Raw genomic sequence first — 23,837 nt, 5'->3', positions numbered from 1 at the left:
ATAGCAAAGCTGAAAAGTACTCAAAAAACTCAAGCTTCTTTAAGAAGGTAATAAATACAGTGTCAAATGTCGAAGTGCTACCTCAATGCCTTTGGTGACTATGTGACGCAGTTTCATGTCAGTCCTTGCCACTTTCTGGTCCAAGACATGATCGATGAGATGTTGCATCTGCCTGTGATGATCCTCTGCATTTGGGATTAGTTTTTTAATTTCTGAATTTAGGCCTGATTTCAGTTCCACCACAAACTTGTCATCATCTGTGAAGAGAAAATCCACATGCACCCGCAAATATACAAAGTAATGAATATTCTACACCCTCCATCTCTGTTGAAGCTGTGAGTGATGGCTGACAGTTACTGTATCTGAGGGAAGCTTTCTGTTGGTAGGATGTCTCAGGTAGGCTGATGAGTGTTTCCAAGTCCATGAGCACATCCTCATCCCTCTTCAGAGATGCAGTGACAGAGGCATCAGTTTTCAGAGATGGAACGACCAGCTGGAGTTGCAGCATGGCATCCTTCATCATGTCATGTCTACATTTAAAACAAACAAAAAGGTTCTATTTAAAATAGACAAAAATTACATTTAGTAGCACAACTCAGTTTTTTAATTATTTGCATGCCATGGGATGTTTTTATCACTCATTTCCTACTAAAACAAAATTGTCTACAGAAAGCATGCAGCAGAGCCAAAACTTCAGCATTATCTATCATTAGAAAGAATTGAAAGTTTGTTAAAAGAATTACATGTACCTTGTGCGTCCAACAAAAGTCAGCTGTGGGATGTTTCTGTTGGTGACATCAATGGTAATACCTTTTATCTTCTTGTCACTGTCACTTACAGCCAACTTGATACCTGCCTCCACATCATAGTTAGGAATTACAACCTCAGTAGTGAGCGTGTTCTTGTTGCGGTTGTATTTCAGAGATGCAGTGGCCTCAGCTGAATCATACCCTAATAACAGCAGAAAATAAACTCATCAGTTGGTGTTTGTATCTAGGGCAACCAGCTCGTAGCCTCAAGATCTATTAAGACGTGTGCCTGTACCAATATCATAAGCACTTATCAAACCATCATTACATTTATCCAAGCCATACAATTCCAGTGCATACGAAAACCCAGGATTATGTTCAATACCAAAAACCAGTGTCTTTAAAACTTGGCATATATGATATAAAATATAGCAGCTATGGTATGAATAAGGTAAGGAAAGACTGTGGAATTGGTAAATAAAGTGTGATGAAGAAATTATTATGGTCAGGCAACAAAAAACAGGGTTGACATCATGAAAACTTTGCGGTCCCTTTTATGAAATATGAACATTATGCACAGCTCTGTCATAAGACACAAACTCTTGCATGAAAGTAGGACAGGCTGCATGCCCATCCATCCACACTATAGACTGTATATAAATATGGTCGACACGCTCCCACTCACCCCCGCCATATTGAATGAGGTTAAAATATCCGAGATACAGGCATTGCCATCTTGCGAGGGTGATGTCATTGAGAGCCTGCATCTGCGCAGTAGCGCTATCCACAGTGAGAAAGTTCTCGCAAAAACACCCGTCCGACCAATTGCGAGCAGTTTCATTGAATGCGAGTGCATGGATTGGCTGTCACAGCTGTCAATCATGGTGGACCCCCATCATAAAAACAACCACTTGAACAAACATCGGGGTGATGACAATTACCTTCAGTGTCAGAAAACAACTTTGGGAAAACATTTATTTGGCGTGTACTTTAAATGTTTAGTTTGGCCTATGTCCATTTACTACAGTCAGAGTCTAAGATCCACACTAATACGTTTCCCTTTATTACATAAAAGACACACTACTTCCTGTATTGGTGGCACTCTACGCCAATGGATGGAACTGCAATTGCATAGAGCTTTTCTAGTCATTTGATCATGCTTTGACACTACAGTCCCCCATTCACACAGACATTCATGCACTGCTGGCTGAGGCTACCATACAAGGGGGCAGCTGCTACTCAGTTTTTGGAGCAATTTGGGGTTGAGCATCTTGCCCAAGGATATTTCAACATGTTGACTGGAGGATCAAACCTCAAACCATCCGTTTGCTCTACTTACTGAATTACAGCCATCCAGTGTCAGTTGTGAGGTGTGCAATTGTCGTTTATGAATGCAATAGATTGGGATATTGGGCTGGCCCCTTACATGCGCACAAACACACCATCAGACAAACACATATGTTATTACATTACCTTCTGCCTTCAGGGATAGCTTCAGACAGTCTACTCTACGACGACCTTTTTTACCCTCTCTAAGTGTTTCATCAGTGATGGTGGCAGTATACTCTGAAACTTCCCCTGTTGGCTGGATTTCAACTGCAAAGCTGAGAAAACAAGGCAGGTTTTATTATTTAGGCTCACATTTTAAGTCTGTTATCTATTTGGTTAGTTATAACCATAGAGCACTGCATTAGGGTAATTAAATTGATAACCAATTACAGTAACTAATTAGCTACCCAAATAGAAATCAATTTCAACTTCGATTTGCAAATATGACTTCCTCTTACATGCTTTCTCCAGTCAGGGGGTAATATGGGGCCTGGTCCAAGGAAGTGGCATCAAAGTAACGCACAATAGTGCAGAATTTTAGACCACTGAAAAGGGTATGGCAGTTAGCTGAATCAGACCGGTCCTCCACCAGGGATGGCACTATTGTTGTTTGACCAGAGGACACTGAAAGCAACTTGTTGCTGTATTTCAAAAAGAAAGAGAACTAGTTAGCAAGAAAAGCACGACACTAGCAACTATTGAAAGGGTTTTAATACAGCCTCTAACCTAATGCTGAACAACTGAGTCTTTGACTGAGGAGCAAGGATAGCCAGTCTCATCTGGTTTCTGCTCATGGTGACCTTAGCATTGAGGGAACTCTCATGGTACAGATTAGTGTGCATCTCAAACCCAGCCTCCACATAGTCTGGAATATGGACACCCATTTCAGTGATGACTTCTAGCCCAACTGAGGGCATAATGGACAAGTCAGTCTGCAAGGAGAAGGATACAAGACAAGCTGTAAACAGCATTTTACAGGGGGACAATAAAATTATCACTTTATTTTACATACAATTCGGATGAAGACGAGCTATGAAGATAAATATGTTGTAAAAGGTGACAGCTTGAAACCTTGATGTGAGAATTGCAGAATGCAATATGACAACCCTTGAGCAAAATTTTTGTTTGCATTGTTATTGATTGTTTATTTTCATTTGTTTGGATTTGGTTTCTCATTATTTCATTGTTTTGTCTGCACCAGACATGATGTGTAGTCCTGTATGGTGTGTTTTTATAATTCCCTTCTCTCTGTTGGACAGATGCTGTGGGCCTAGGCAGCAGTTCAGTTCCCTAGTGGTGGTGTTTTCTTCACAATCCCGTTTCTCGTTGGTGTGCAATGTCACGGATGGTTAGTTTATGGACCTTCCCCTTTATGGAAGGTCCATTGGAGCTCCTGCTGCCATGGTAAGCCCTAGCCTTGTCCTCATTCCCTTGCTTCAGTGCTGATTTTATGTCACCACACTAGTACACTTGAATCCTGGTGTATGACATTTTAGCTTTCTGTTTGAGTGTTTTGAACCATTATTTTGTTAAATAAATTCTTTTCTTTTTAAACTGAAAACCTGTCTGTCTTTTGCCCAGTGGTTAAAACGAATCTGTGTGAGCTTGTTAATTTAAAAATTAGCTTTAGACCTCAGGTGGCGTTGTCGCAACCATTTTTATCCACCACTCATGCCACACAGGGAAATAAGAAAATAAAATGTGTAACAAAAAAGTTATAAGTCTGTCCTGATTTTTTCCCAATTTTAGTCGTAAAAATGCTTCAGTTGAATGATCAGGGAATTATACATTTTTAGGTCTGTGGGCAACATGTTCAATAGATTATTGTGGCGTTCAGCAATGATATTGGAGTAACAGGTTTGTCTTGCAGCTTTGATGGCAGAGTTGTAGTTGGACATTAGATTTTTAAATTGATAATAATGTAATTTAATTTTTTAATTGCCTTCTGTGTTCTGACAGAGCGACCCACAGGCTACGTGTGTCTAGCACAGTCCCCAGATACTCCACACTGGTGTTGTTGGGGACTGCACTTTTTCCGGTTGATTGGTCATGACTTGGCCATTAAAATGAGGTCACAGAGATAAAAGAAGACCCTCATGCCACTGATGCAGCCGAAGTGTCACATACACGCATTTGAAGGTGGGACTTGTTTGGGAATAGCTGAACAGCAGTCTGTTGTACTCGTATCCCCTGGAAGGTGAAACACCATAATTTCCTGTGTTTTGGAGCCATCTCGACATGACAGAATCTAAGTATCCTTAAATTCAAAGGTGGTGAACCAATCGGCCAGCTGGCCCAGTTCCAGTGAGTGGCTAGCATACGGAATGTCTTGCAGTCAACACATGGGTGCATTGGGTGCAAATTTGGATTAATGTGCATTGTCCCTATTTTCATTTTTCAAAAATTACAAAAAAAATAGGTTCAGATTTTTGTTCAACCATTTCTCACCTAAAGTCTATAAGCTCTCAAGTTGCAAAACATTTACTTTTATAACAAGCTAACTTACCATTTTGTTGGCAGGTGAGTGGGTCAGGCCTCCTTTGACACCAGGTGCAAACACACCAGCCAGTGAGAACTTCAATGGGAAGCCAGAGGCAGTAGGTAAAGAGAAGCCAGTCTCCATGAAGATGTAGTGGGCAAATACCTCATTTTCAGTGCTAGATGTCAAAGCAGAAAAGGCCTGTTGGGAAGAAAACAAACGGGCTGTGTGAATGCCACAACATCTCTTTAACCTGTGGCTAGTGACTTAATGGAACTCTACTATCAAATAGGTCTTTTCTGTGGAAGACATTTTGACATGTCAGAGTGAGAACAACTGAGAGAATGTTCCCACTGAGAACAATGATGGCTGAATTCCATTTAGCTGCTTTGATTTCAGGATCCATGTATCCTGCATGCTCGCTAACTGTCACGCTAAAATCTAGAATATTGCCTCTTTGCAGTGGATTTCCATGTCTACATATTATACTCTGGGTATCCTTCTCCGTCTGCTCTTTACATTCCGGGATGCCGCTACTGTGATGTCAACGCAAGCACATGGTGGGATTACCGGTACGCTGTAGAACCATCCACACTGCTTATCACTTATCACTACCGGCAGTGTTTCATGCATACATTTCAGGTTCAGTCTGGACACGTTCTAAAGTGACGCGGTAGATGCTGTTCAGCCGTCCACCACTGTATAATAACACATGACTGGTCCCCTCCAGCTGTGTTCTCACTTGACACCATACAGCAGTGTTTCATACGAAAGGTACGAAAGGTGACTTTTGGCATTGCAATCTTATGCCCAAAGCACTATCAAAGCAGCTGTATTTTACAAGTTCGGAATGAGAACAGGCTGGCCACTGTTACTGAAGCACTTGAACAGAACAGAGCCTACATAGTGTTATATTAGTAACACCTGTGTCTTTCCTCCTTTGACAAATCAACATGTCTGCTGCGAGAGAGATCTATTGTGGTCTTTGTGAATGACGAGACAATTGGGCCAAGAAGAGGAGCTTACATACAAAAGATTGTTGTGGGTAACAATCACTCTTAAGGCTCATTTACCGTATACTTCCTTTACGTACAAAAATAGATACATCAGTTACAGACGTTGTAAATGTCAATGCCCTTATACATCCATGCGTTTTTTATGTTGGCACAGATACAGCCTATAGATGGTACTAGAGGGTAGAGTTAAAAGTTTGACACAACAACAAACAAGCTTATAGTGGATAGTAGTTCTAAATAGAAGTAGCACTGTAGTTGAGGAGGTCCATGTATCAATTATATACATCCCGTCATGTGGACAGAGAATTCTCTCACTCATTTCATGATATATTGCTATCTCTTGCCAATTAGTTCCATACCACCATTATTTAAATTTCTTCTACGTCTCCTGTGGCAGTAACTCGCTTGAATTTCGCTACACGCCATGACCTCTGGTTATTCTGCTCCGTTTTGTCCGCATCCGGAGGCTTCATTTGGATGAGATTTGTTATTCAAAATCCCAAAACAGGTAGAGAGCCTTGTTCACTAAACCTGCCACCGTGAGGAAGATTTGTTTTGCATATGTAAAGATGGATAGCTAGGTCTTGTCAGTTCTATTCTCTTGCAGAATCCAAGTTAGGAAACAACAGATCTTACCTTGCCAGGTAGCACCCTGGTGAAAACAATGTAGTACATGGACAGAGTCTCAGCCATCTTTCTCATGTCGCTGGTCTTCATGTATCCTATCTCCGCTCCCAAAAGCCGAAGATAGGCTATGGCTTCAGGGGTTGGAGAGAAACGCAGGCCCTCCATGAGCTTCTGGACACTCTTTGTGATGTCTTGTAAAAGATCCTGTGGGGCCTGAATTGATATGACAAGTGTTTGTATTAGACCCTAACTATGCATGCACAACAAAACTTCCAAACCAAGTAAAATGTATTTGGAGAGACAGGGTTTTATTTATGTGAAAGCATTGACAAGAACAGAATGCATGATGTATCGAAAAACATCATTTCACCTGTCTTTTCATTCTGTTTCTTTGAGGGGCCATTCTATTCAGAACCTCTCGGAGCATCTGGGCTTTGTCACCTGCCCAGTACGTGACTTTGGAGATGGAGTCAGGGATGACACCCTGCTCCCCAAAGAGGGCATCAATTGTTGGTTCAAATCCTGATCCCTCAACACTCACCTTTAGGGGGAGATTTTGAATGTTAAAAAATCTTTTTGAATTTGTGTGTTTTCAGCACATATAACAAATATGCTATTAAAAACATACCTCAAAGATGTCATAGTTGTAGTCAAAAACCTTTAGAGTGGTCTCAAGCATCACCTCCTTAGGTAAGGTGTCCGTAGCATCAAAGATTATGTTACTTTGCACTGAACCCAAGGGAGAGTCTTTTTTGTAGTTGCGTGACATGCCACTGAGTATCTTTCTTGTGGGTGATAGCTGGTCTTTGAAGGCCAACTCAATGTACTTCTTCAGTCTTCAGTAAAGAGAGTAGAGAAGGCTGTAGTGAGCTGACACTGTGCAAAACAACATTTCTATTTTGTCTCTCTAATCAAGAGAGCTGTAAGAAAAGATTTATGTCTCTTTAATAAAGTTGAAGATGCAAATCAGCTTCAACTTACCTAATTTTAAAGGGAAATATTATTCATAAGTGGTTATTTTTAAATCTGCATTACAAAGTCATTGGATTTTTCTGAATGTTTTTTTTTTTGTTGTTGTTAGATGGCTGAAATAATAAACTCTTTGGCTAACACCAGCTGAAAAGACGTTCATGTTTTGTTCTACAACATAAAAACTATCAGTAAACACCCCACATTGAACTTTGACACTTTTATGTGTCTTAAAAAAGGCAGTTGCTGACAAGTGGCTAAATGAGACTACAGAACATTGTCATGCCAAGCTGTGCTGGACACAGCTTTACAGCCTAATTGTGGTGGTGACATGACCATTTGTTTATATTTATTTGTTCATGACATTTGTTTGCCTCAGAGCTAATGTAAGACCATTGCTCGCTCTACATCTCCAACTCCTGAGAGAAGTACCTGGCTCTTTAGCTGCTAGTAGTTTAAATTTCTTCACCAATTAGCTGTTCAGCCTTGTCTGCTGCTGGTTTGCTGCTAGGTGAGCAGCATACAGCAGTGTTATGGTTATATAATAAGATTTCTGAGCAACGTTTGATATTCTTTTATCACAACTAGACATTTGCATGTGCTAAAAACCATTAATATTTTTGTAGGTGTTTAATGAATTAACAAGCCAATATTGCTGGCCAAATACTTATGCATTTGTGGCTCGCTGGAGTCGTAGATGTTCTTCAGGTGGGAGACCACAAAGCGCTTGAGCTGCTCATCCCTCAAATTCTCTAGATTGTTGAGAATGTCTCTGAGCAGGGCTTGGTCTGGGTTCTTCATGAGAATCAGATAGGCAGCTACACGTTTTTCTACCGGGTTCAGAGCATCCTGGTACACCTCAAACAAAGTATTTTTGACCTGTGTTTGAACAATGGTAAATTACAACATTCATACTATACATTTGGTAATTACTTATAAGTCAAACTGTCAGTTGAATCCCATAATATAACATGTGGTCATCACTACCCTACAATGACAATAAGTAATGAATGTGTTGGTGTAAAGTAATTGTACCTCATTGTTGATATCCATCATCCTAAAGGCCTGTATTGCTGCCTTCTGGTTTGATAATGGAATGTCTGTTTTCTTTGCGCACTTCAGAATGGAGGAAACGAGGCTGGGGCTGACAGCCTGCATGGCCCGACCCATGACACCAACAATCTGGAGATTAGGGGAAAAAGTAAAAATCTAAGGGAATAAGACCCTGAGCCAAATTGCCTGACATGGGCTGACTCATCACCAAATCCAGAAATGCAGTCATAGATCCTTGAATGATTAATGGTACCCTCAGTACAAGGAAGGACATCTTTCTTGGGTCAGAGGGAAAGTCAGAGTCATCATCAAGGATATCTTCCGAGCAGTCATTTAGGAGTGTTTCCATGAACACTGACACGTCTTTGACCACTGGAGTAACCTCTGCTTTATGGAACCTGGAGGGCACACAGAGAAGATATCATCTGATGCTCTGGTTTGAATTAAGATTCTGCTTACATTTGCAAGTGTTATGTCTAGTTTGTAGCAGTTACAAAGTTGACATGTATAGACCGAATGACAATTTTTATTTACGATAACTTCTAGGGAGAAAACTGCTGCATCACATACATAGGATCAAACGGCACTGAACAAACTCTACCATAAGTGATTACTTTAAAGCCACCTAAAAAAACCACCTTAAAAAAAACAATATCCGTTGAAGTATACGCTATTTTAGAATATTTTTACCACTTTACCTTGCCATAAGACAGCCCTTACCAATGTGGATTTGAAGCCGTAATATCAAAAACACCAGACTCCATTGAGAAAAACAGTTATTTCACTCTACCACTGCCTCAGTCAGCTGTTGTGAAAGGTATAGTGAAGCAAATATTCAAAAATAGTGTGCATTTAAACTGATATTTTTTAAGGGGTTAGAATATGTTTTGCTACAGCCCCATCCACAACTAAGCAGGTTTAATTTTAAATATATAGAAATAAATATATAGCAATACTTTTTTTTTTTAATTATGAGTCATAAATCATATTTGACTTACTTCTTGATTGTATTGGCTAGAGCATACATGATTGCTCTGCTCTGTCTATACTGAGCCATGCTGAGCATGTCTCGGACTCGTGAGGCATCAGGGTTAGCCTGTAGACTCAGCCCATAGACGAGAGCGTCCACCTCCAGTGACACTCCATCAATGGTCCTGACAGCACTGAGGATGGCACTGGTGCACTCTGCAGTTCCACACTGGAACAGGGCCTGCCAGGTGAGCCATCCTGACATATCCATCATCTCTGTGACCATTTTGCTCAGGGTTTCATTCTGCAGGATACGCAGGCTAGACACAAGCTTATGAAAAAGGCTGCTTCTCTTCTGACCCTGGTCTGTGCCTGCCAAAGCCATGAGCTCCTTCATGGTGCTCAGTACAGCGTCTTTGGTCTGGACTGGAGCTTTGTCCTGAGGCTCTTCAAAGTGGAGTGGCTTGCTCTGGCTGGGGTTCACATCTGCATACACATATTCAGCATTCATTTTGAGAGATGTGAACTGAAACTATCCCTGTCAGCAGACATGCTTGAAATGATCACCCACCAAATACACTGTTGTTGATCCTTTTGGAGCTTAGAAAACTAAGAACCTGGGTCACCACAGATGATATCCCATTGTCCCTGTCAGGCAGATTAGAAGGTGAAGCAAAATGTATAACAGTGCTTTATACACACTTAAATCTGCACTCAGAAGATGACTTACTGATAGGAAAATGGCAAATAGGTGTGTTTTTCTTTGCACGTGGCTGCCGTAATGTGCTTTCCCTTGTTATCAAACTGGTAGTTGCAGTCTTGAGTGCTTGTAATCAGCTTAGACATGGGGCGATGCTAGAAACAAAATCCACAATGTACATTTAGTCAGGACCACTTAAGTCAAAGAAATGTTCTATTTGCAACATGATATTTTTGCAGTATGGTTGTGTTTCTGGCCCTCTCTGCCTTTCCACGCATTCACATGGAAAGCCAAAAAAACCCACACCTACGAGGAAAGCTTAAGACTGAGAGAGCATCTCCCCATCTCCTTGTACCTACTTGGAAAGCAAAACTCTCTGCCCTCCCTGTGCATATGAGAAAGGCCTTAGGCTAGAGAAGCAGCAAAGATCCCTGGGTACAGAAAAGAGCAAGCATCTATGACAACAGAATTGACACTGATAAGTCAGACACAGCATGGAAAGGAGGATCTGGGGTGGAAGTAGGTTGCAAAGAGGCTTGAAGAGGAAGCAGGCTAAAGTAGTTTAAACAGGCGCCCTTAATGAGATTAGTCAATTGGTTGCATAGAGAGGAATCATGTGATCATCAGCTAATCTATCACCTATTTGCCTGGCTTGAGATCAGCTGATGTAGTGAGGTAAGCTTGACACCCCAGCTTGCCTGAACTAACGCTATGCTCAGTTTTTTAAGTGAAAAGAAAAATTTTGACCTCCGATTTTAATTTTTGGCAACTTATGCATCAAAATGTCAATTTCTTTTTTTAAACTGACAGACCAAAATATCTTTACATTATGTAAAGCACTTTACATAATGTTAGGATACTACTATCTATAATAATTGGCAGTTAACAGGTATGGGATCAATTATTTTCAATTAATATATGCCATACCAGGGTCTCCATCTTATTGTAGCATCAGCGAAAAAGTTATCTCATATTACAGGACAGAAAGCAAAACATTCAACACAACATACTAATATATACATTAGGCATATTAAAATAGAGAAAATACCATAACTATTACAGACAAGCCAAATATACTTATTATGAAACAAATCAAAACAAACTGTGATCAGGAAGTTAACTGTGCACAGCTGAACCTAAAAATCAAACAAAATAACATAAATAAATTAATTAATTAATTAATTAATTTTTTAAAAAAAGGGGACCACGGTGCCCTGAGAAACACTTAACTTTTTGATCTTAACAGTAACAAAAAGTAAAATTTTACAGTTCTCTCTTTTAAGGTTAACAGAGATTATAATATCAATAGATGTGAACTTGTTTATATTCTGATGTGAATGCTGGAAGCAATTCAGTTCCACCACATTTTTCAGTGTAGAAACTTCATACACACATCAAAACGTTCACCTACATTAGAACATGCTGGCTACTAACTTTTATTATTCATATCTTAAATACTCTGATGTTTGTCTGAGAGTATTAAAGAGTATTTTTTAACTTTTGTGTAAAAGTCTTTACGCAAAAGGCAGAAAAAATGAAACGTGATTTGTAGTTTTGTAGTTGGACAAAAACAAAAACAAACTTCAGCCGAGTCTTATTTGCTCACAGCCAACCAAAAAGTACACGCCCACTGCATTGTTTACTGTTGCCATGGTGTTTGGCACCACAGACAGCATACCTTCATATATAAATTAATTCCATTACCTCCACATGTGACGTTTCGGGCATTAGCCCTTCCTCATACATGAGCAAATTGTACCAAAACCTTCATCACAATATTATAAGGGAGTAGAAGAGAGTATCCAGTCAGAGGCTGTAGAGGCAGATTTTGATATCTCACCAACTTTTGCAGTAGGGCCAAGGGGCTGTTGATTCGTTCCCTGCTGTAGAACTGGTCACACTGGGATAGATCTCTGGACAGCATCACATCTGTGGCGACATCCTTCCTGGCATTCACCGTGTAGTCTGTTAAACATAGGCCATGCACTGTGCTCTGAGGACAAATAAAACAAGACAGCAAATTGTGGGCTAGACAAATGAAACAAGACAGCAAATTGTGGACTTAGCCTAGGAATATTTTCTTTAAACTAGAAATGACACCCCACGGCTGTATGCCTCTGCATACCAGTTAAGTTACACTTACAGTTTACATCCATGTCTGTGAAAAGATGGATGTTCACACACATCTTCTCCCCCAGCAGCACAGAAGATCTCTACAATCAGCAGTTCCAGGGTGGACACGCAAAATTAGTGTCACCAATTCAGTATCTGACCAAATGTCTCCCCTTCTGCTCCTGAGATATCAAGATGAGTAATGGCTAGACAAGAGTTTTTGCACAACATTATGATGTCACAGTTTACCTTTGACATCTTAGACATAAAATGTCAGCACCTTGTCAATATATCCTAGGAGACATTAGTGTGAAATTTTATCATATGCATTCTTGAGCTATGGCCAAAAACATGTTTTGAGGCCACCTTGACCTTGACCTTGACCTTTGACCTTTGACCACTACAACCTAATCAGTTTATTCTTGAGTCTAACTGAATATTTCTTGCCAAATTTGAATAAATTCCCTTAAGGTGGTCTTGAGATAAGAATGAGACAGATGAAGTCACAGTGACCTTGACCTTTGTGCACCAAATTCTAATCATTTCATCCCTTAGTCCCAGGGGATGTTTGTGCTGAATCCTGAGAAATTCCCTCAAGGTGCTCGTGAGATATCACGTTCATGAGAATGGGCCAGACCGACGGATTAACATATGGACGTATGGACTTACAGATGTACATACAGACAACCCTGCCACAACAAATGTTCACCCACAAGGGGTCAATCAATTTATAAGTAAATGTATAATGTGTCTTCAACGACAGACCCTCATGGTGTAGTTGTGAGAAGATACCAACCATGAGGCTACTCTGTTCATCCTCCATGACGGAAACGATAAGTGATGAAATGATTCCTCTCTTAATGTTAAGTATGTTGACTGGCTCATCTGTCTCTGGGTACAGCTGCACACGGGTGGCTTCCTCCACAGCAAACTTCAGAGGGTTCCTGGGAGAAGAACAGTTAGAACGGTTAATGGGATGGGCAGATGGACAGACAATATGAAAACATAATGCCTCAAGCCTCAGCTATTGCAGGTGCAGAGGCATAAATATATGAGAGGATAGCACTTAAAAGCATTACTGGAAACACTTTCTCCTAGAGTGGTCTCATCCTCCTTTCAACCCCACTTCCATTGTTCAAACTACTGTCTTCAAAGGTTAACAGTCAACACTCCCCGCAACTCCTCCTCCTTAACTTTTATTTTAAAAACATGGCCTCAGTTTGTCCAAATTTAATATGCAACGGTGTTGTAGGTTGTTCCGCAGATAGATTCCAGTACAGAAAACCCAACTTCCTGCTATTTTATCATTAGCATGAGGAACACTTTATGACATAATGTTTGCTCTTGTGTTGCAATTATGTTGACTTCCAGCCATGTCAATTTGATAGCTGATATTTTTTAGGGCCGTTTTGTTCTTTCGTTCTTTTGGCCGTTTTTTAACAAACATATGGTGTAGTTTCAGGTGATTAACTCAATCTTAAACAGGTAATAATCCCATGTGCGATCATTTCCACAAGTCCTGAGTCCTAGTCCTATCTGTCCTATCAAGTCCTATCTGTCCCAAAGACCCATGGAACTCCTTTGTATTCAGATACCTTGCAGTGAAAGTTCAAAGAACTCATTTGAAAATTGCCAGTTGGTGTTAGAGCAATAGTTAAACAAAGAGAGGAGAGGGAGAGGAGGTGCAAATTCAGGCAATAATTGGTTAACAGTTTGGTTTCAGGAGTTTTTTCTGAGTCTGGCAACATGATAAAAAAATACAGTTTTTTGGACAGCTAACAGCAACCTGCTTTGCTGATCCCGTAGTGTTTTTTTAATGGAAGATGATCGATGCTGTGTCGAATGTTAATAAAAGGCATTGTGTTTTGTGTGAAGTAACACTTTTAAAAATGCTATACTGTCAACATCCAGATTTAGTGGTAGAATCAAGCTTGCTAAATGTGTTTTTAAAAAGGTGTTAAGTGAAACCTGGGTTACTTGCTGTACAAGAAGATGACAGTGTGAGGGAAGGTTGCGTTCGGGGGAGCTGGTGTGTTAAATCACTGATATTTTTTCATTTTACCCTACCAAATAATTCTGGTGACTTCTCAACTCAGACCGAGTCTAAACAACTACTTTTTGCGACAGCCCGACAACATGCCACGCAGAAAAACTCAAGTCTCTGAAGCTTGGGACCATGGATGTATTATAAGGAAGTCTGGATACAGCCGTGGGGGCGGGGCCTCATTCATTCCTATGAGAGCTGCTCAGTGGCGCATGAAGCAGAGAAAACTCTTTTTCCGGGTTTAGAAAAGTGTAAAATACCCGGATCTACTGGCCCGTAGAGCATGCGTAGAAGTGATTAACGACAGCCAAACACGGCCGAGTGTACCCGAGCATTGACTCCGACTCCCTGGCTCGCTCACACAGATGACCCGAGTGCTCGAAGCGAACAGCGCTGGTGCACGAGCATTCCTCTCATAGTAGCTTAGCTTATTAGCAACAGCAGCTAATCGGCGATATAACAGTGCTGTCGGTTTTAATATTTACGTGATTATCAGATAATGGTATATTTATCTCTCTCTCTCTCTACACACACTCATACACACACATATATACAAACTCGTCAGGGAATCATATCGTAATCTCAACCGGAGAAATCATATTAACAGAATCGGAATGTGTCGTGCCCATAAAAAGGTAATAAAAGGTGGTGCCTTGTAATATTGCCCTGTATTTTATTACACAGCTCAAGCTTAAGTAAATACCATGTTCAGTACCTTTTAGTAACTGTCACTAGTGCTCTGCATTGCTCACTGATAACCGGTAGTTTGAATACAGACCGTAGACTGTATACGGTCTCTGATACAGACATGGTAAGACGTCCATATTACAGGCTTTACAGCTAGCAGCGTATGGATGTGTTGTACAATGGTAAAAATGATGAATTGTGATTAAATAATGATGAATTACAGCAAAAATATCCATTACCACAGCCGGTACGAAGCCTGTGCTGTGTCAGAAACTCTTAAGAGTTAAATGCACGTTCACGCAGTAGAGTCCCACGGGTCCGATGCGCATTCATTTTATGTCTGGAGAAACACCGAATTACAAATCTTGATTCGGAAAATAGCGCATTTAACGTCTTTAGGACTTAATGTTTTTAATAATGGCTATAAAAGAATGCGTTCTGTAATTCAACATGTCTCAAAAAAAAATTATCCAGTGATTTAAGGAGGGCTCTTTCTCAATGTTAACAAAAGTCTTTCTGGGCCAGTGTGCATCACGTGACGCTGTGGTTCCACTTTCAGCCACTATGTAAATTTTGTTTCAGAGGGTTGCGCACTTCCTGGGGGCTTGCTTGGGACGGACAGACCAGTGAGGCTAAGGAGGGGGCTAACAACATGCCACGCAGAAAAACTCAAGTCTCTGAAGCTTGGGACGGACGGACCAGCGAGGCTAAGGAGGGGGCTAACGCGAATGCTAGCACCGGAGTTGAAGCTAGCTTGCTTGCACCAGCACTTTGTGAAGCAATTGCCGAAATAACGGCCAACATCTCCAAAGTTATCAACAAAAAGCTTGGGCCACTGTCATAGCTTTTGCAAATGCACCTTGAAGAGCTGGACAGCCATGAAAAGAGGATAAGTGAGGCGGAGTCGAGGATCTCTGAGCTCAAAGCCAGACGAAGCTGAGAACTTAGGCGCAGCAGGTGGGTTCCCCCAACGGAAAAACATCCGCATCATTGGGTTTCCAGAAGGAGCCAGGGAGCGGACCCGACGGTTTTTCGAGATTTGGCTTCCCAAATTTCTAAACATAGAAACAAAGTCGGGTTGCGTGAAGTTAGAGAGAGCACACCGCTGGCTGGCTCCCAAGCCCCTCCCCACCCAGAGACCATGACCTGTGTTGGTGATGTTCCATAACTTTCAGTATAAACAGAAGAGATGGTAAATTCGACACTTTGAAATGATTCAATACCTTTAAACCATTGCTTTGAAACATTTTGAAACATTTCTGAACCTGTTAAAAGGGAGGATGTACACATAGCCTTACTGCAGGAGACTCACTTAAGTGACAGTGAACATCTGAAATTACAGCAAGGGGGCTTTGTAAAAGTTTACTTTCCATCTTTTATGTCAAGAAGTAGAGGTGTGGCTATTTTAATTAAAAAAAAATTTACCATTCAAATTACTACACTGTATAAAAGACTCGGGAGGTCGTTCTGTAATTATCAAAGGTGTTCTTTATGGGGAAGATATAGTTATGATGAATTTTTACAAGCTCCCCTGGTCATTCAGCGGACTTCCTAACCACTTGTTTCTCTAAAATGGTAGATCTAAATGTCAGGAATTCTTTCATTAGAGGAGATTTCAATTATCACTTAAATCCTATTATAGACAAATCTCCCGCTGGGAAAATGTCACTCTCACTCGGGCCAAGATCGTTGCTGCACTGTGCAAAGATTTAGAGTATACAGATGTATGGAGGGCTCAACATGTAGCAGGGAAAGAATGTACATTTTCCTCTACTGTTCATAAATCCTATCTGACAAAAAAGAAAGCAGATTCTCAAATTATCTCCTGTATTATAAATAATCAGCGTGAGCAAGCTTTTGACAACTCAACTATCAGTAACTCATTTAAGAGTTTCTATGAAAAACTAAACTGCAGACTGATGCCCCAGAGAGAATGAACACTTTTCTGTCCTCCCTTAACCTCCCTAGTTTATCAGATGACCAGAAAACATTCCTTGATGCCCCTATATCTAAAAAAGAGGTACTTGATGCTATAAAAGGACTACAGTCTAGTAAAGCACCAGGACCGGATGGACTCAGCAGCGAGTTCTATAAAGAGTTCCATAACATATTGATCGATCCTCTTCTGAACATGTTGACTACACAATGACTCATTTAAGAAGGGCATTTTACCACAGTCTCTGAGGGAGGCAAATATCTCTTTAATCTTAAAAAAAGCTAAAACTCCTGAGGACTTTGCGTCCTAGAAGCCTATCTCCTTGCTGAATGTAGACCTGAAGCTCCTCTCTAAAGTACTTGCAACACAATTGGAAGGCTTATTACCTTGTCTTATTAATGATAATCAAACTAGATTCATTAAACATTGCAATTCATATAATAATATAGGCAGATTATTAAACACAATCCAATTTTTTCAACAGTGGTCTTTGAGGGGTCTGGTGCTTTTTCTTGATGAAGCAAAGGCATTCGACTGTGTAGAACTGCCATATTTGTTTTGTACATTACAAAAATTTGGTTTTAGTGAAAATTTTGTAAACATGACAAAGCTACTGTACAACAACCCTCTTTCTGCAGTGCTCACAAATGGCATGAGGTCTCCAAACTTTCCCATTTTGAGAGGTACAAGACAAGGCTGCCCTCTATTGCCTCTGCTATTTGCTCTGGCAATAGAGCCGCTCGCTGAGGCGGTCAGGACAAACAAGACCATACATGGTCTTATTATAGTGGACAAACAGCATAAGATTACTCTTTATGCTGATGATGTCTTAGTTCTTTTGACCAAGCCAGAAATATCTGTTCCATCCCTAATTGAAACCATCAAAAAATTTTGTGCTTTTTCTGGTTACAGAATAAATTTTAGTAAATCAGAGGTTATGCTCTTAGGCAGTCTTAAACAGAAACCCAGGAATCCATCTCCCTTCCTCTTTCAAATGGTCCCCAGAGGGTTTTGTCTACTAAAGTATACATACAGTATAATACCAACTTTTGAACAAATGTACAAGGCAAAATTTACCACCCTGTTTGAGCGCATTAAACTAGACTTGGAAAGATGGAATGCCCTGCCAGTCTCTTAGGTCATGTTGCTCTCTTAAAAATGAAAATCCTCCCTAGACTACTTTACTCAATACAAATGGTTTCGCTTTTGATTCCCCATAAGGCCATCAAACATCTAAATAGCTGGTTTAGCTCCTTTATATGGGCTAAGAAAAAGCCACACCTCAAAATAGCCACTCTTTGTCTCTCGTCCTCAGAAGGTGGTCTCGACCTCCCAGACATTCGAAAATAACAGCTCAGTGCCCATCTATGGATATTAGCTGACTGGGTACACAATAACACCTCATCCCTTTGGTTTGATATAGAAAGCTCAATAACTTATGACCTGCTGTTTCTTAAAAAATCTAGACTCTTAAAGTCAGCTTATACCAACCTGATCACAACCTCCACAGTTAAGGTATGGTATGCTGTCAGAAAACTGGAAGATAGATCTACAACCACATCTGTGTCTTTACTCCAATATGCAACAATCCTGTTTTCCCACCTGGAATAATACACAGTAATTTCCGTTGTTGGAAAAAAAAGGAATATTTATCAGTCATTTTCTGTAACCGCTTGTCCTTGTAAGGGTCGCGGGGGGGCTGGAGCCAATCCCAGCTGTCATTGGGCGGAAGGCGGGGTACAACCTGGACAGGTTGCCAGACTATCGCAGGGCCGACACATATAGACAAACAACCATACACGCTCACAGTCACACCTAAGGGCAATTTAGAGTCACCAATCAGCCTGAGCTGCATGTCTTTGGACTGTGGGAGGAAGCCGGAGACCCCGGAGAGAACCCACACAGACACGTGGAGAACATGCAAACTCCGCACAGAAGGGCCCCACCCAAGGACCAAACCCCGTTCCAACCAGGTTTCGAACCAGGGACCCTCTTGCCGCCCAAAAAAGGAATATCTCCTTTATATAAATTGCTAGAAGGCTCCATCTTGATGTCATCTAAGGGAAAAATACAATATTCAACAACAGGATTTTTTCCAGTTACAGATGAGGGATTTTATCAGGAAGGATACTACAATACTTGAGTGTCAAAATATACTGTGAGAGGCAGCTGTTCTTAAAACATAGCAACTCTATCAGCTCTTTTTATAATATACTTAAAGAGTATGACACAATAAACACTTCATATTTAAAAGGCGTATGGGAAACAGAACTCAATGTTAAGATTGATCTGCAATCTGACTGTTGGAATGATGCATGGAGAAGTGCAAAAACATTAAGTGTATGTAATGGAGTGAGAGCTATCCAGCTTAAGATCTTACACAGAGCCCACATCTCTCCCTTCCATCATAAATTTAACCCCAATTCATCCCCACAATGTCCCAAGTGCAAAACAGAAACGGGAAATCTCACGCACTGCCTGTGGTCCTACAGAAAAACTCAGCAATTCTGGCAGATCATAGAGCAAGAAATTAATAATATCCTGTGTACCAACACAAATGATGGCCCTTTGTCATTACTTCTTGGTATATCCAATACTCTTATAACTGACAAACATAAAAGAAAACTTTATAAAATATTAACGTTTTGTGCCAGAAATGTATACTTCTGAACTGGATTACAGATAAAGTTCCATCTAAAATACAATGGCAGAGAGTCATACTTGAATATGTCTCCCTAGACTATTTACTTGTAGACTACACTGCAAAGATATTTTTCACAAAACATGGGGACCCTTTCTGATGTACATTGGTTTGAATGTTTCCACTATCCTCACAAGAGGCTTTGTATTGCAGATTTGAGAACTTGACCAAGGAAGGAGAAGAGGGAAAAAATCAGTCTATACTTACTCTGAATTACTCTTACTCTTTTTTTCTCCTCCTTATTATTATTATTATTATTATTATTATTATTATTGTTTGTGTGTAAATATGTATATATGTATGTGTATGTGTGTGTATTATATATGTAGTAGTATTGTAAATTTATTATTGTATTAGTAATTTATTGTATTAATTTTTTATTATGTTATTTTTTAGTGCTGGGCATAGATTAATTTTTTTAATCTAGATTAATCTCACTGCAATCCTGTAGTTAATCTAGATTAATCTAGATTAAAATTATAGATTTGAATTTTGCCAAAGACATTCAAAATAATATCTATCTATTTAAATGATGAAAATGCATCACAAAATGCTTGAGAAAGCTGTTCTACTATAATATTTGGTAAAGAAAAATAATGTTCCATAAGATTTACTTTGGTGTTTAACTTTTTTTTATTTTGTTAAACACAGACATTTAGGAACACAGGTTCTGTCTCCATGTGGAAAAAGCTTTTTCCTGCTAACTGGAATGAACAGCAGAGGGCGCAGCCTCTGATAACATGACCCTAACTGAACTGTGGGCCTACATTAGAGGTCATGAAGAAGACCATTAACAGTCAGCAGCTTTGTGACACGGCTTGAGCCAATCACTCCAGTCACTCAGGCAGACCAGCTTCCACCTTGTTCACGCCCCCTCCGCGTAATTCGACCAGGTATACATCCGCGCTTAAACAACAAAGTGAAATTGGTGCCTTGCTTACTGTATAGACCCAACTTAGTGAATAGTTTATCGCGCGATAAGAATCCCGCGTTAACGCAGCACGTTAACGCCGTTAACGGCCCAGCACTAGTTATTTTATATTATGTTATGTTATATTATGTGTCACTTATTTATTTATTTTCACCTGATCTTGCTACATCAAGTGTCTTTCATCAGGATTTAGTGGTTTTGATGAGAGTTCTCAACAAAGAAATGACTTGAGCTCCAGATCACTTTTCTGGCCAAGCTTGAGACCAAGTAGACCACAACAAGCCACAGACTGAAATGAAACTTGTGTGCAGTTTGATTTTTTTTTTTAGTGATTGTGCTTTGTCAAGGCTCAATATGGACACCACAAAATATAAAACTTGTTTTTCCTTCTAACTTACAAAAGAGACATCATGCTATGGTCATCGATCATCAGATCGTTTGAAGAATGTTTTTCACTAACTTTTCCATTGCATTCTGGAAGGCCTCAGATCTGGGGACGTTCATGTAGACCGGCTGGCCCTGGGCATCCATGAGTGACACCTCAGTGAGAGCACAGTCCCTGGTGTGCATGACAAATCTGCACGGCTGAGGGACTTCGATCTCTACCTAAACATATGTGACAGCAGACTCAGGGTCAATGGGATGACAGGGATGATGCACAGATAAGAACATTCTGTTATCACGTGAGTTTAGTAAGTGGGACACAAACAGTTTTGTACCTGACAGGAAACTTTGGGGCCATTCTCAAGGTTAGCAGTGCCCACCACAGCATTGCTGCTCTCTGTGGTGTACTGGTACATGTAGTTCTTAAAGGTCTTGAATCTGGATGCCACTGAAACAAGATAACGGTATCACATGGTGATGTTGACTCTCTAAGATCTTCTATACCTGTATGCAAAGCTCTTAGTGTGTGAGTTCAAGCTACCACTGTAAAGACAGAGGACATGTTCACCTATAGGACCCCTCTGTTTAGAGTCAAGGTTGAGCGCATGGCAGCAGACCTGTGGAGTCAGCTAAATGATGTTTCCAATGGAAAACAGCTGCTACTGTAGTGAATCATAAACAGCACAGAAGCAAGAGTCCATTGGCTTCTGCTGCTATCACCAGAAAACAGGGCATGTGTTTATCAGCAAAACTACCATTGAACAGGTCAATGTGTCTGCTTGCAACAGCATATCACCCTTTCTATCTACCCTATGCACATACACACTTTTTCAGATACACATAGTCAAACCCCTTAGAGGATCAAATACAGAATGTTGCAAATACATCCATTTGGACCAATACAAAACAAAACAACAACAAAAAAACGTTTTGCATCATTCTCATTTTTTTCAGTTACCAAAATAGTTCAGAATAATGATGAAAGAACCCAATTACAATATCTTCAGAAAAGGGTTTGTAAGGTTTGTTGACTGACTAAAGGACATTTAATGTGAATTAACTGATGTATTGGTCGGAACTTACATAGACACATAGAAGTTGGAGCGTTATTGTCATTGCCTCCTTCTGGAAAATAAACAGAAGAGTGAATTGTCAAAACATGGTTAACCCTTTGAAACCTTGAGCAGCACTTTCCTTGTGCTGCTTTCAGATGCTTTTCACAAGTATCTTTAACCTGCACACTTTTGTGTTTAGAAAAAGTGTTTGTAAACACTCGGGAATGTCCAAGAAGTAACAAAATAGCTATGGGAAAACCTGTATTTATTATTATCATAATTACATATTTACATATTATCTGAAAACATTATCATATTTGAAAGTCTTTTTCCAGGTCCCATCTCCATTTTTTTTTTTTTTTACATTCTTTTTCTTAAATTTTATTTTTACAATTTAATGGTAATTTTATTGTGTTTTTTTTTTTTTTCACTAATTTCTTGCTAAGTTTTAGGTGATCTATTCTGTCATTGCTAAATGCCTTTTTCCCATGTTTTTGAAAGAAATCAGGCCATTTTTCTCAGGCTGCAAAGGGTTTAGACTATCTGTTAATAATTATTAATAGATATTCAGGTGGTGAGGTGAACAACTTTGGTCCAATGCCCTGTTATTCTGCTTTTTTAAATGCATTAATGTTCAATTTTGCAACATACAGTTAATAACTGCTGATGGCTGGGTAATATATACAGTATACACTACACTAGATGTACAGCTAAACTGAATGGGTCAAGGTGACAAAGGGGATTTAATCCTTTGTTTTCCTCCGTTTTCTTTGCTGTTTTTTCTGTTCTTAACTTCTACTGATTGAATGCCAATATATATCACAACAGACGGATTTGTAATTTCTAATATGCAAACTAAGCAATCTGGAGAGCAGTTACAATAAAAACATTATTCAACAAATATCTATACATGGCCACATACTCCGTCTGCCCTTTTAAACCAGGAATTTAATGTATGTCTACAAAGATAATAGTAGTAAACAGTCAAATTTAAGATATGGCAATTTAAAAAAAAAAATGAGTCACAATTATCTTAGTGTCTTGACTTAGCAGTCAAGTAGTCATAGTAGAGAAAGCACTAGTGTTACTTCTGACATGATGACTCACTTTATTCACCACAATAGGCTATGACTGAGAGCCAATATACAAAGTTGGACCCTCGAACCATCACAGTGTGGCCTTTTTCACAGAGGAAATGTTGACATGAAAAGCACAAGTGTAAGTAATAAAATGAACAGTGGCTTCATTCCATGTTCAGTCTCAGGGTTCTGGTATTGTTCATGTTTGTCTCACTCTCATGACTTATTGGGACACTTAAACAGAACAGAGCCATTGTTATTGTTATTATTAACAGCTTTGCCTTTCCTTCATTAACAAGTTAAAATGTGTGCTGAGAAAAAGGCCTCAACTTTTCAACTACCTTAGTAAAGACTTTGCTCCAAATGATGAATTCATCAGAAATGCTATAAAGATTTCAAGCAATTTTTTCTAATAAACAAATTATGCTAACTAAATATCTATTCCTACTTACGAGCCAACGTGTAGCCGCTCAGCAGCAGTAACAGACACAGCTTGCTGTACCTCATCATGGACTAAAGAAAAGGATGTTTCTCAGCCCTCTCAGTCTTGACTAATACAACAACTCCAGTACCCAGATCTTTTATAAAGTCCCTCTCCCCTGCCCCTCCATGAGCTACACAGACACAGCAAAGCCTGGGTGGTCCTTTCAAAGTTCAAATTCTGACCTGCACCAAAGGTTATCACTGGGTAAATAGCAGCTTCTAGGTCGGGATTTCTGGGTGTCTCCAGAAGAGACACACAAACACTTTTGTTCATGTCAATACAGGATCGTATAATGAAATGCAATTGATTGTTAAAGTTCACAATGTGGAACTTTAACAATCAACTTTGTGTTACAGTTAATAACTTCTGGAATACTGTACAATGCTCCAGTGCTATAAAGAGACTAAAGTGACAAATGAGTATTTTACTTTGTCTGTGTTTCCAAGAGAAGCATCAACCAACCTATTTCAGACTACTGTTACATCTGATGCCATCACATTTTAGGCTGGTTCTCATCATAAGCATAAGGGGCC

General features: G+C 39.9%; 1 protein-coding gene across 3 annotated transcripts in view; it reads right to left on the bottom strand.

The window, feature by feature from the left end:
• apoba (apolipoprotein Ba) overlaps nt 1–23,413 on the bottom strand; it is a 35,306-nt gene extending 11,893 nt beyond the window's left edge. The window contains exons 1-22 of one of the 3 annotated variants that reach the window (XM_042500936.2): nt 23,273–23,413; nt 21,770–21,811; nt 21,022–21,134; nt 20,763–20,908; nt 12,800–12,947; nt 11,732–11,884; nt 9,922–10,046; nt 9,763–9,839; nt 9,221–9,677; nt 8,476–8,620; nt 8,205–8,351; nt 7,837–8,048; nt 6,829–7,036; nt 6,571–6,741; nt 6,210–6,413; nt 4,585–4,758; nt 2,805–3,010; nt 2,537–2,719; nt 2,223–2,353; nt 750–951; nt 358–530; nt 82–257 (exon numbers count right to left, since the gene is read on the bottom strand). In XM_042500936.2, the coding sequence (XP_042356870.2) occupies nt 82–257; nt 358–530; nt 750–951; nt 2,223–2,353; nt 2,537–2,719; nt 2,805–3,010; nt 4,585–4,758; nt 6,210–6,413; nt 6,571–6,741; nt 6,829–7,036; nt 7,837–8,048; nt 8,205–8,351; nt 8,476–8,620; nt 9,221–9,677; nt 9,763–9,839; nt 9,922–10,046; nt 11,732–11,884; nt 12,800–12,947; nt 20,763–20,908; nt 21,022–21,134; nt 21,770–21,811; nt 23,273–23,330 (3,651 nt within the window). In that variant the 5' untranslated portion in view covers nt 23,331–23,413. Of the gene's footprint in view, nt 1–81; nt 258–357; nt 531–749; nt 952–2,222; nt 2,354–2,536; nt 2,720–2,804; nt 3,011–4,584; nt 4,759–6,209; nt 6,414–6,570; nt 6,742–6,828; nt 7,037–7,836; nt 8,049–8,204; nt 8,352–8,475; nt 8,621–9,220; nt 9,678–9,762; nt 9,840–9,921; nt 10,047–11,731; nt 11,885–12,034; nt 12,054–12,799; nt 12,948–20,762; nt 20,909–21,021; nt 21,135–21,254; nt 21,344–21,769; nt 21,812–23,272 lie in introns of those variants that run through there. The other 2 variants (XM_088087055.1, XM_088087056.1) reach the window with 2 other exon arrangements.
• Between the last annotated feature and the right edge of the window lie 424 nt (nt 23,414–23,837).

The sequence above is a fragment of the Plectropomus leopardus genome, chromosome 14 (assembly GCF_026936395.1).
Source record: "Plectropomus leopardus strain MGB_pleo_1.0 chromosome 14, ASM2693639v1, whole genome shotgun sequence".
Lineage (NCBI taxonomy): Eukaryota > Metazoa > Chordata > Actinopteri > Perciformes > Serranidae > Plectropomus > Plectropomus leopardus.
The sequence above is the reverse complement of the archived record's forward strand: the minus strand, read 5'-3'. Positions and strand labels throughout refer to the sequence as shown.